Source organism: Microcebus murinus, chromosome 4, assembly GCF_040939455.1.
Source record: "Microcebus murinus isolate Inina chromosome 4, M.murinus_Inina_mat1.0, whole genome shotgun sequence".
Lineage (NCBI taxonomy): Eukaryota > Metazoa > Chordata > Mammalia > Primates > Cheirogaleidae > Microcebus > Microcebus murinus.
In genome coordinates, this window is record NC_134107.1 from 18,660,582 (window position 1) to 18,674,507 (window position 13,926).

At 35.3% G+C, this 13,926-nt stretch overlaps 2 protein-coding genes across 2 annotated transcripts; both read left to right on the top strand.

Annotated features, from left to right (window-relative positions):
- Positions 1-2,174: 2,174 nt before the first annotated feature.
- Positions 2,175-3,110, top strand: LOC105861325 (olfactory receptor 5W2). Its single transcript, XM_012746718.2, has one exon. It carries the CDS (start codon positions 2,178-2,180, stop codon positions 3,108-3,110), a length of 933 nt encoding a protein of 310 aa, XP_012602172.1. The 5' UTR covers positions 2,175-2,177.
- Positions 3,111-11,561: 8,451 nt separating this feature from the next.
- LOC105861278 (olfactory receptor 5W2-like) lies at positions 11,562-12,500 on the top strand. Its single transcript, XM_012746669.2, has one exon. It carries the CDS (start codon positions 11,562-11,564, stop codon positions 12,498-12,500), a length of 939 nt encoding a protein of 312 aa, XP_012602123.2.
- The last annotated feature ends 1,426 nt before the right edge of the window (positions 12,501-13,926 follow it).

Genomic DNA, 13,926 nt, shown 5'->3' on the forward strand with positions numbered 1-13,926 from the left:
AGATATTTTGGAAACAAACAGAATTTGGCTTTTTTTCCTGAAAGCAGGAGTCCAACACATTTTTTTTAAAGAATCATTCTTGTACATATGAACTATATTAAGAAAAATACACGTCAAAGGTTGCTTATGTCTATTCTTTGTTGAACATCCACCAGACTAACTCCTTGAACATATTTATCAACCCATGTTCGTATTTAACAACACATGTCACTCATGAATATCCCTGTTCTAGGGATTATAGGGACATAGAGAGACACATGCAGGAACAGGTAAATAAAACATAAGTCAAGAAAGAGTATACTAACTGTAATGGATGTTTCACAGCCATAAAATAATTGAAAATGAGGGTTCTTGGAATGTAGTGGGGGGGAAGGAAGCAGATAATGATTAAGGAAAAAAGCAGCATGTAAGATGACCATATTTCTAAATGGGAGGTGAAGAAGATTGCTTCAGAAATGGAAGAAACAGGATGAATAATGAAGAGGACATGCAAGTCATTAGGTGGGGCATCTATTCGAGTTTCACTGGATGTCTGGTTTCACTGGAGAAGGGTGTAGATTCATGGTGACCATGAATCATAGTGTTAAATAAATTCTGGTAAATTTCAGACATTGATCAGTATGGTGATGAGGGTGACGGATTAAAAGTTCAGCCTTGCTCTAAAGTAGTTGCAGCATTCACGGGGGAAAATACCAAACTAGGAATCTAATTAATCATATTTGAATAACAAAAAAAGAGTTAAGGCAGAGGCTTAAGAGACTCAAGTCCCAGCAGTCACCAGATAAAAATAAAACAAGATCTGCCTATTGTTCACATATCAGAGATAAGGACAGAAAGACTTGCTTATCCCAGGTAGGTTTCTGCATGGTTAAATTTAAAGAACATAGGGGAGAAATCTTACTTTTTTGGAAACATGAGGAATCAAGTACTGAGAAATTTATAAATACACTTTATGCCTATTTACTCAGTTAAATAAACTCTGCAGTCTAATGGTAATGATATTTTCTTGTTAGAGCTTTGTGAATTTGATCGACCTCATGTGTCATTTGTATAAAGATAGTAACAATTTTACTTATTTATAGTTTAATAAAGATTAATAAGTAAATCATTGCTTTTTAAAATCACTGTGTAATATTTATGACACATATAAATTTAAGATTTTTTTCTAGTTTTATTAAAATAATAACAGAGGTAACACATCAAAAATACCAATTTATGTAAATTCAAGTTCATATGGACAACATGCCAGAATATTTAAGCCTAGAAGAAATAACAATCAGATCAACACCCACATTCTAATTTTCATATATCAACAGATACACACAGAGATAATCCTTCTTCACCCACCTGTGAATGCATACATAACACAAGAAATAGAAGCCTATATATCTCAGAAACAATTATTCTTCTTCTTTCCATTTTGATTTTAATAAAAAAGTCAATTTACAAGCCAAGAGTAAGCAACTGTGCATGTTATAGTCTGTTGTACCCATTTCTTTTTATGACATCTATCTGGCTTTTCAAGGAATTTGACCTTTGGAATCAGATGAGGTATGCACAATGGTGATAAATGCTGTGTCAAACACGTGATAAGAAGTGAGAGAATAGTTCAGCAAAACATTTTTTCATTTTTCAATAAACACTAAAAGACACCACACCAAAAAGGGTACCTTAATAATTTTCATTTATTAACCTGTATGTAATATTATTGTCGGTGATAAATTACGTGTCTTAAATAATGGGATAAACAGGATCCTTTTTGTCAAACATATGAAATATTTGGTCTCATATCTTCTGGGTTTGTTGCTCTGACGTTGGTGTTTCTTTCGTTCTATTTGGATCTGGAAAGAGTTTTTAGTTAATTCATATCTACTGGATGAGATCAGCAATACAGGCCAACACAAATCACATATCTCAGAAATAATTACATATAAATCTAGAATCAAAATATATCAACTTCCTATGCTAGACATTTTTAGTTTTTTAAACAAGATAATTCCTCTTTAAAAGTGACACTTGCCTGAGAAATTTTCTCAGGGAAAAGAAGAAACTTTACAGAAACAAATCATGTTCTGCCTTGCAGATAACATTTTTTTGGACATCCAGAAAAGTCAAACCCTAATTTATCATTCTTTTGATGATTTTTTTGTAACAGGGTAAAAGAAGAACAAAGAAGAATGAATGGGGGAAATTGTTCCTCAATAACTGAATTCCTTCTTTTGGGAATTACCAATAACCCAGAGGTAAAACTGACCCTATTCGCCACATTTCTAGTTGTTTACCTCATAAATCTCCTGGCAAATCTTGGAATGATCATTTTAATTAGAATGAATCACCAGCTGCACACACCGATGTACATTTTCCTCAGCCACCTCTCTTTTTGTGACCTCTGCTATTCCACAGCAGTTGGTCCCAAGATGCTGATGGATCTACTTGCTGAGAACAAATCAATCCCCTTTGTTGGCTGTGCTCTGCAATTCTTCACCTTCTGCATCTTTGCAGATTCCGAGTGTCTGCTGCTGGCAGTGATGGCCTTTGATCGGTACAAGGCCATTAGCAGCCCCTTGCTCTATACAGTCAGCATGTCCAGCAGGGTGTGCTCCCTGCTCATGGCTGGGGTTTACCTGGTGGGAATGGCAGATGCTCTGATTCATACAACATTGACCTTCCGTTTATGTTTCTGTGGCTCTAATGAGATTAATCATTTCTTCTGTGACGTCCCTCCTCTCCTTCTGCTGTCTTGCTCAGACACGCAGGTCAATGAGCTAGTGATATTCACTGTTTTCGGTTTTATTGAACTGACTACTATTTCAGGAGTTCTTATTTCTTACTGTTATATCACCCTGTCGGTCTTAAAGATTCACTCAGCTGAGGGGAGGTTCAAAGCTTTCTCCACTTGCAGCTCCCACTTGACTGCAGTTGCCATTTTCCAGGGAACCATGCTCTTCATGTATTTCCGCCCAAGCTCTTCCTACTCCCTAGATCAAGACAAAATGACTTCACTGTTCTACACCCTTGTGATTCCCACGTTGAACCCTCTGATTTATAGCCTACGAAACAAGGATGTGAAAGAGGCCCTGGAAAAATTGAAAAATAAAATTTTGTTTTAAGTAAATAGGACATCTACTATAAATATATATGTATTTATACACACACAAATGAATACTCTTGTTTTCCTCAAGTTATATATTATGATATAAAGTTGTCTGAAATATTTTAGTTTGATATAATACATATTTTACTAAGCCACGATATAGCAATGTTTTTGTTTATTAATTATGCTTGATTCATTATGTGTTTTCGATTTGAATAAGATTCACTCTAATTTTTGGAAAACTTTCCAGTCTTCCCATTAGTGTGACAAATTTTAATTTGTTTAATGCATATTTTGTGCATTAATTTTTCTAAGAGTTACCAAGTGCTTAGTACATTCCTTTGCACTTCCGTATGCTTTGTATTTCATGGTGAAACCACGAGTTTCTATGCTAATGAATCTTATAATGTAGTGGAAACTAGAAATGTTAACTTACACATAATTCATAATAAACTATAAAATGTAATGAAGTCAATAGTCAGGGCACTGTGAGCATTGATAAAATGTCTAACTAGAATGCAGAGAAGGAAAAATTTTTTGAAATGGGGACATTTAGTTCCAAATCCAAAAATGAGTAGAGATACAATGGGAGGCTGAGAATCAGAGATTCTGAGGTGGGAAAGACAGTGCCTTACCAGAGGGAAGGAAGTCCAACATGGAAGAATTAGAGAACAAAGTGAAAAACTTCAGTAAATCTGTCCTTGTGCTGATATTCTCAATTCAGTCACTTCCACTCAGCTTTTCTTCCCATTTTCCCCCTTCTCATCCCTAGTTAAATGCTTCTCTTTGAGGATCATAAATAATACTTTCCTAAAAGCATTATTTTATCTCTCAGTCTGTTTATTAAACCACTGGCTCCAATATCAAGCTGCAAGAATTCTTTGCTCAAGGACGGCATGTGCTATGCTTGTCATCCCAGCACTTGCCTTGTTCTGAGACACAACCAGAGTAGCAGGGAGAAGGGATATGGTGTGGATGGTTAAGAGCTGCAAAAAGACACTTAGTATGCATACGATTTAGTAGTTGACAGTGCAACAGGGTGACTAAACTCAACAATTATTTATTGTACATTTCAAAATAAGTAAAAGACTGAATTGAAATAGCCCTAACACAAAGAAATGATAAGTGCTTGAGTTGATGGACGCCCCAATTACCTTGATTTGATCATTATTTATTGTATGCCTGTATCAAAACATCACATGTACACTATAAATATGTATACCTACTATGTACCCATAATAATTAAAAATTGAAAAATTAAAACAAAAAATAAAGAAAAAAAAATAAAGAGTATTACAGATTAAAATAAATACATAATAAAAATCACACATGGTCTATCATTTTTGAGTGCTTGTTAGATATCAAAGTATAACTAAGTGTATGATATGTGCTTTGAGTATATGTTTTATAGATTTTTAAGAAAGTAAATAAAGTGATTGTGGATACTAATACAAAGAATCTACAAAGACATGCCTACTGACTACACAGGAAATAAAGAGCATCCATCTCAGTGCTTTCTAGATGTTCATCAACTTCATCTGGCTCTGCTCAAGTTTATGATGTCGAAACACCAAAACACTGGGGGAAGCTTGTTAAGAAACCATGGCTATGGCCACATATTTGAAGAATCTTACAAAACTCAATGACACTTTTAATTATCCATTGCAATTATACAATTTAAAATACAAGCTAAAAGTCTTAGGTTTTCTAGCTACCATTGTGAAATGTCCTTCTCTGGGAACATTTCAAAATGGAAGGAAAGCCCAGGAGGCTCCTCTGCTTCTCAAGGTGGCTTTTATGGGACGCTGTACCAAGTTAGAGGAACATACTGTGATGGAAAAAACAACAACAAAACAAAACAAACAAATAAACAAAAAAATTATGGGAAATGTTTCTTTCAAAAATCATGTTTTAAGATTTCTATCTGTGCCATATATTCTCAATTACCCATAATCTTTTGTTAATCTTTCTTATGAACAACAGCAGGGAAGAAAACATCATTTGAAATATTATTATAGTCCAGACAAATTGGAGGATCAGTGAATTACTGTTAATGCACACCTAGTTCATAGTACATTTCTAGAGAGACATGCCCAGAGAGATTAAAAGTTGCTGCCTCTTGTTTTAACACAGGACCTCTCACTTACTCTGCCTTTTGGCATTATTACAACTCTATTTTAGCAAGTATAGTAATATGACCTATTGACAGCGTGTATCTGTCTCTTCACTGTGTTATGAGTATATCCAAATCTGCCATCACTATGCCATTATTATGGTTAGGTATTTCAGTGTAAAGGCTGAAGGAAAGAAGTCAAGATACAAAATCAAGCCCACAGTGTTACCCTGCTACACACAGTCATTGGTAGTATCACACTGGACAACACTGCATCCATCAGTCAGTGGTAGCTGTGTTTACAGAGACAGAGAATGGAAGGGAATGTTAGATATTGAGCTGGACAAGCGAGAATAGATCAAAACCTTGATATATGCTTCGCCTATTTCTATGGAATCCTAAGATGGAAGGGTTAGTTCAGGCTGTCTGCCCCAAATTCCTTTGTAAGTCATGAATTTTCTATGCAATATTTCCAATAAGTGATTTTTATTTGCATAATTTCAGAGAGAAGAAGCCTGCAGTTAATCAACTTGTTTTCTTCCATTTTAGATATATATTTATGCAGCTCAAAATCCTGCCTTTCTTGGGTTTGAAAATTCACACTTATTATATGTGACTAAAAGATGTGATAGCGGTACCTTTCCATGACATAACTGTCGTATGTCTTATGGGAGGGAGATATCATTTTACATCTTATGCATTAACAGCAATTCACTGACCCTCCAATTTGTCTGGACTATAATAATATTTCAAATGATGTTTTCTTCCCTGCTGTTGCTCATAAGAAAGATTAACAAAAGATTATGGGTAATTGAGAACATATGGCACAGATAGAAATCTTAAAACATGATTTTTAAAAGAAACATTTCTCATAGTTTTGTTGTTTTGTTTTTTAATACTACATCTCTAATGGCAGGGATAGGTTTACATAATAATAGGCTCATGTATATAGAGAGAAAAATGTGGTTATGAGAAAGGATCTCATAGATAATCTAATGTGATTCCATCTATTAAGGGAGAGGGATACTGATGTCTGGGTGTAGGAATGTTTTTATTTCTGAAAATACACTTGATGGTTATATATGTGTGTGTGCAAAAGCAAGAGCTATTTATTATCAAATTGTAAGCAACTTCGGGGTTTCAATATTAGTTTTTAAATCTCTAGTAGTTTCTAGTACACAATGCATTTTCAAGCTATACTTGTTAAATTAATAAAACACAAAACTCTTATAGGACATTTCATTAAATAATTATCCTGTATGTTAGTAAAAGGATGCTGCCTTGCTTATACAACATAGATGTTAGCAATCCACAAGCAGTTTTTCTTGTTTTCAGCAAGAGGGAGATGAGCAAACCTGGTTTTCCTTGGTACCGATATCACTCACTAAACTTTTTTGATAAAGGCTCAGGACTCTGGGACAGGAATCTATATTCTGAAGGAAGGGCTTTATATTTAGACAGTTTCCTATATAGTGTTATGATTAAGGCACCAACAAAACCAGGCAAACCATGTAGATGGGGATGATTTTGTTTTGATTTTTTTCTCACTTGTTTGTCTCTGTATGTCTTTCCCTCCAGGATTAAAAAAAGTCACTTCCTATTAAAGCACAAATCCCTTTGGAAGGCAATTTAAATTATCCAATTTTCAGCAATATATTGCTACCTCTGCTCTGGTATCAGTGAGGAGTGGGAGTTAGACTGCATGTTCTGAGGAGCAGCCCTGTTTATGAAGTTACGGTTTGGATCCTGCTTAAACAGAGCGTAGCCTGAAGAAATTTGGCATCTCTGGAAACAGAGATGCACCTGAGAGAAAAATGAGTTTGGAAAAGAATCAGAAGAAGATGACCAAGGATGATTCTACCTCCTCCAAATATGCACAAGAGAAATAGATAATGATAGTAATGATCTTGGGTAACACAAAAATATTACTGTCTTGAATTTACCTGATGGAAAATTATTAGCAATTACTTAGATGATTAGATCTTTGCCTCAACAATGTCTCCCACAGGAATACATTTGGCATTTTGGTATTGGGATCATCACACACACAAAAAATGACAATAAAATATAAAAAGTCATTAAAATTTTCAGTAAGAATCACTTTCCAAAAAATAACAAATATATTAATTTTACCAAATTTCACCCGACAAATATGCTAGCCTTATAGAAAGCAAGGGGGAAATTCCATAACAACACACAAGACAAATAAACAAAAATAGCAACGAAATCTATGATTCTGTTTACCCCAGGTGGGGTTTCAGAAAATATATGAAATTATCTGAAGTATTGGAGTGCACAAACTGTTACATGCTGTGCACATTTTTCCATTTTTGTTGTTGTTTGCACAAATTTTGCATATGTGGTATCTGTGACAATTAAATTAAACCACATTAACACTCAAGATGTACAGCTAATATACATGATTATTGTGTATTTTCCTGAAATATCCATCAACAGTAGACATTTAAAGATCATGCTGCAACCTATGCTTGTAAGTGCACTGTAATAATTCATATACTATAAAATATCACTTAGAGAATAGCTACTACAAAAAATATACCCCCAGGCTGCCAGGTTGCAAAACTTCAAGGGTCACCAATTTCTTTATTTTCCATTTGTCTACTAGAATTGTGCAATACAATGGCCCTCCACACTATTTTCTATTAGCACCAATATTAATAATGTTCAAGTGTCTTGTTGATATAAATTGAAAAAAATCACTCCACAATGTAGCAAACCTTTTTATTCTTTCCTTCTGCTCCTAGTCATTGTTGGGATCCTGTCCTGGGTGAGAAGTGAGAACTGAGTGACCTCTGAGGAGTCTATGAGTCACTAATTTTGTGAATTTTCAGACACCACTTTAGTGTAAACATAATACTGCATTCTATGAGAATATTTAAGAGAATGATCTTTTAAGACAAATATACTTTATTGCCCTTTATCCAGAAATGTATTGTGAGTATTTCCTGTAGATTCAATGAAACTCGATGTCTGTGAAGTTCTAGAAGTTTACTTATCAGCACTGTGTTTCAGATTTTGTGAGTTTAAGACAACTCAGGACATATGTGATAATATATGAAATAGACAATACTAGGTATCAATAATTAGATAATATAAAACATCTGAACAAGTCCAAATTACTTTTTATTTAAGGTTAAATCTGTCCCTAAAGGCCATTTCTTAAAATATAGGGCCATTTCTTAAAATATATTTTAATGTAACACTTGATTGGGATAAATTATGTATATGTAATTTTACTCATATCAGACTTATTATGATTTGAAGAATAATTAATTTGAAGAATTGCATTAATATATAAACCAAATGGTCATTAGAAGAGGATAAATTAAAGCAATTAATGTATATAAATAGAAATCAATGCATTATCTATAATAGTATTATTTATATATAAAGTGTATTTATTCTGACATCATTTTTGCTTAAAAATTAGAAATCCAACATTATAGACAACAAAATCTGGTTATCCCTAGGCGATGTAATTACAGTTAATTTTTGCTATCTTTACAAAAATCTTATTTTGTGAACATGTTTAGAGTGTTTGTGTATGTCTGTGTAAGTGTGTGAGAGTGAGTGAGAATTTGTTTTGTACAGTGTGTAATTAAAACAAAATGCCTCTGTTGATGTTTGTGAACTGAAAAATATGCTGGTTGACTGGAGTCATTTTACTATTGCTAATTAGATACAATACTGGGCATTAAACTAGATAGGGACAAAAGAAAAAAAATTTAAAAGATCTGTATATTTTCCTTAATCACCCTACCTGTATAAAATATTATATGTTAAACCATATTATTATATCTTCCCCTTATTCCTGTGAGACCAAGTGTTTGCCATCTAGGGACCAGACACAGAGCTAGTTATATAACCCTGGGCAGGCAGGAGACAATACTGAACCCTTGTGCTGATAGAGCTGTGCCCAACAAAGAAGTCAATAGTTCCGTATCAGGTACTAATATTGTTGGATGTTTTATAATTTACTTTGAATATTTATTTAGCAGCTTACAAAACCAATGAATAATATAAAACAAGTGAACATTTCTTTTAATTATTGTAATCTTTTCATTTATTATTTTAAATGCATACATATTAAATACATAAGGAATACAATAAAATGCTAGCGTGGGCTATAGATGTGGCCACACAATATTATAATTTTTTAGTCTCTTACCTGTACTTTTATATATATTTTAAAATGTTACATTATAAGGGAAATCATTATTTGTAAAGATATGTCAATAGGGATAAATATCTAGATAAGTGTAAGCCAAGGGTTTTGGAGACATGCACATTGATCACTATACCATTATTCAGATGTCATCTTTTTTTTGATATTTATCTACCTCCAGCTCCACTTTTCTTATATCTCCACAGAACAGAGGAGACATATATCATATTATATAGTTTATAATTGGCTTAGATAAAATATAACAGCAGGATCTAGAATTCAACTGGTCTCTCAAGAACCACTAACCTTTTTTTAACCAAAGGCCAGTGGATTTCAGAGGTATGCAAGAGAAACAGGCGGTCAAAGAACACAAAAATACAATGTTAATGAAAAGTCGTCTTTTCCTTTGGATAGATTCCCAATAGTGGGATTGCTGGATCACATGGTAGGTCTACTCTTAGGTCTTTAAGGAATCTCCATATTGTTTTCCATACAGGTCCTACTAATTTCAAGTCCCATCAACAGTGTAAAAGCATTCATTTCTCTCTGCTTCCATGCCAGCATCTGCTGTTCTTGGACTTTTTAATACAAGCCATTCTAACTGGGGTAAGGTGATTTCTGACTGTGGTTTTATAATTTCTGGGGAATTGGGAAGAGGAACACAGTTAAGAGGGTGATGAGCACCACTTGAGAGTAGGACATGCTTGATGTTTTGGTAAGGTGGGAGGGGGGGCGTGGGGAGGAATGGCAGGGGCAATATATGTAACCCTAACAATATTTTTACCCCCATAATATGAAAAAATAAAAAATTAAGAAAAAAATAAAAAAATAAATGAAACTCTCTGTAGTTATGGGACTGTAGGTGTAAGAATATTCTTGCTATATGCTTTAAACATTCCAGTGCAGATGTCTTTTTTTTATAGAGTGTCTTTTATTTTTCCTTTGGGTAGATGCCCAGTAATGGGATTGCTGGATCAAATGGTAGTTCAACAAAGTGAACACTTATGTTCACATATAGTAGTAACATTCATCAGGTGTCAGGCAGGTGGGAGGGGTTAGGAGGGGATGAGTATATTCACCCCTAATGTGTGTGGTGCACACCGTCTGGGGGATGCACACATGTGAAGCTCTGACTCTGCTGAGGCAAAAGCAATATATGTAACCTAAACATTTGTACCCCTGTAATATGCTGAAATTACAAAAAAAGAGAATATTCTTGCACATATGATCTGTCAATGAATAGATCATGTGGATTCTAGTTGATCAGGGCAGAGGAACTCATGTAGTAAACCATTCTCCTTTTTTGCCTCTCTGTCATCTGTGCTACCACCGTCCCTACAATTAGGTTCAAAATGTGCTTTATAATCTCCCCTGAGCAACAGTAGCTTTCAGGGGGGACCATGATTAGTCCTGGCATATTTCTATCTGCCCACTCTAGCTTACTTCTCATGGATACCCTTCTACTCGCTTCTCTAGCAAATATCAGCCTTTCTACTCTGGTGATTTGTGAACCATAGACTCTTCTTACCCCAATGACAATGGGGTGCACACTTGCTTGTTGATACTGGAGAGGACCTGGGGGTTAATGGGGAAGTGGAGAAATGTTATATGTAGGAAGCTCAGTTATATGTAGTAGCTCAGCCTGCTCCACAGTTTAAATCATGACAGAAAAATAATGGGATATATTCATTATTCAGACTTCTCACTTAACTATGCTTCTGTAGTACAGGATATAAAATTTCTACAAAATTGAGAACAACAATTTTATCAGAAGACGTGGACTATCTGGATGAACTAATTATAAGAACTATTACATTGAACTCTGAGGACATCAATTCCTTAATATATCAGAAGAGAAAAACTCATCATCAACATAAGTAATAACAGGTTGGCATGAAAATAGCATGATTTAATTTGTATGAAAGTGTGCTACAATCTCTGTACCATGCCTTGCGTATATAAGAGATCTCATTGTTCTTTCGATTTACATTAAACTAGATATATTTTCAGAAGAGTCAGTTTATTTTAAACAGTCCTAGCATTGCTTATATAATTTTTATTTGTTACAACAAAAAAGGATGAACAGTTTGACTATTAACATAATAAAATGATGTTAGTCTTCCATTTCCATTTTCTTCTATCACATCAGGGATTTCTGGATCTGAGTGATGGCCATTGAGAACTGCACTGTGTTTACTGACTTTGTATTTTTAGGACTTTCTGGCAGACAGGACGTACAGCAGGGCCTCTTTGTACTTTTCCTCTTGGTTTATGGTGTAACTGTGATTGCCAATCTAGGGATGATCCTGCTGATCAGGATGGACCCCAGGCTTCACACACCCATGTATTACTTCCTGAGCAATCTGTCTTTCTGTGATGTCTGCTACTCCTCTACTGTCTCTCCCAAGATGCTGGCTGATTTCTTATCTAAGCAAAAGAGGATTCCATATAATTTATGTGCAATTCAGATGTATTTTTTCGGGGCCTTTGCAGATGTGGAATGTCTCATGCTGGCTGTCATGGCTTATGATCGTTATGTTGCCATTTGCAATCCCCTTCTTTATACAATCACCATGTCTAGGCGGATGTGTACCCAGCTGGTGGTTATTGCCTACATCGTAGGGTTGGTAGATTCTGCAATCCATACCTGCTGCACATTTAGGCTGTCGTTCTGTAATTCTAATGTCATCAATCACTTTTTCTGTGACATCCCACCCTTGCTAGCCCTCTCTTGTTCAGAGACATCCATCAATGAGATAGTGATGTTCACTTTCATTGGCTGTGTTGTGGGGTGCAGCATTGTCACTGTCCTTCTCTCCTATGGCTATATCATAGTTACCATCCTCGGAATGAACTCAACAGAGGGAAGATACAGAGCCTTCTCTACATGCGCCTCCCACCTGATGGCTGTGGTGGTATTTCATGGCACACTCCTGTTCATGTATTTCCGACCCAGCTCGAGTTACTCAATGAACACGGACAAAATGGCCTCTGTTTTCTACACGGTTGTCATACCTATGTTAAATCCACTAATCTACAGCTTAAGGAATAAGGATGTGAAAGGTGCTCTGATAAAAGCATTAAAAACCAAATTGTGTTCTGGATGAAACTGTGATGTCCATTCAAAAATATTAAAAGATTCTGGGAATTGAATTTCATGTGCTTTGACATAGGTACCTGTAGTCCCATCAAAACAGCCTTTAAGGTATTTTCAGTTGCTTACCTTATGCCTAAATTGTGTGTAGGGGGCAGGAATTATTGGCTTTAGTCTTCCCTCTAAACCAGGGAGGAGTAGAAATAGTCTTGTTTTGTTGTTGCAGAGAGGGTCCTTTTATACCTCCCTTCTCTGTCCATGAATATGTCCCAGTAAGATATCATGGGTTATAGCAAACCCCCTCATCCTCCGAAGTGAGGTATCACAAGAATGGAAGAATAGGCACCACATGTACTCACCGTCAAATTGGCACTAACTGATCAACACTAAGGTGCTCACACAATAGTAATATTCTTTGGGAGTTGGGGGATTGGGGGTGGGTAAACTCACAACCAATGGACTCTGTGAGCAATGTAGGGTGCAAGGGCATGTCTCAAATCATAGTTTGGGTGTGGCAAGGTCATGACATGTAACCAAAATGTTTGAACCCCCATAATACTCTGAATTTTTTTTAAAAAATAGATTTAATAAGCATAGTTTCTCAGTTCAAGGAATTTTAGAGAGTCAAAGTTAGTCTTGTTTGTGTTCTTTCTGCATAATATTATTACCACATAAATGTCCAACACAGCACTTTGACATAAATAAGTAGCAAATAAATGAATAAGAATAAATAAGGAATCTCTTGTTGTAGACTTGAAGTTCCATAAAGGCAAGGCCCTTGCTTATCTTGTTCCCCATCATTTCTGCTTTTTTATTTTGAATGCTTGGCTCCAATATGACATTTAAAAGCAGTTATTCAATAAATAATGTCCCCTGCAAAAATGATGCAAAGGAGGCTTTTTACCAGAAAAAGAACTACTTTCCTTTCATTTTATTCTAGTATGCTCACTTTAGATGAAATCCATCAACACCTCTTGCCTTTTGGCCTAGGCTTGAAATAAGTTATCAAGGATAGAGATTATTTGATATAAATAACATCTCTTCTTGGGCCCACGGTTCCTCACCAGTGTGCCCCAACTATGTCAGCAGATGTCCCCAGGATCAGCAGCTCCAGAGATCAATTACACCTATTAGTCTAAGAATCAGCCTGTGGGCTCCCCTTCTTGCCCTTACTCTGCAGAACAGGTGTGGTGCTATATAACAGCTATACAGCAGCTGCACAAATGAAAGTCAGCAGTGAAGAATGTGGACCTTCTCCTAAGGGCAATAGAAACGGGGCCTCAATCTTCCTTGATGAGTTCATAGCATTATACTATGGTAATGTTTAAGGTTACTTAAATTTAAAAAATACCCAATTGATAGATGTTAAGTTATAAAATAAAAGTTATTAACATAAATATATGTTCAGCGGAGAAAATACAAAGAACAAATCATATTTA

Coding starts and splice junctions, on each gene's coding strand:
- LOC105861325 (XM_012746718.2), top strand. CDS start 2,178: ATGAATGGGGGAAATTGTTCCTCAATAACTGAATTCCTTCTTTTGGGA.
- LOC105861278 (XM_012746669.2), top strand. CDS start 11,562: ATGGCCATTGAGAACTGCACTGTGTTTACTGACTTTGTATTTTTAGGA.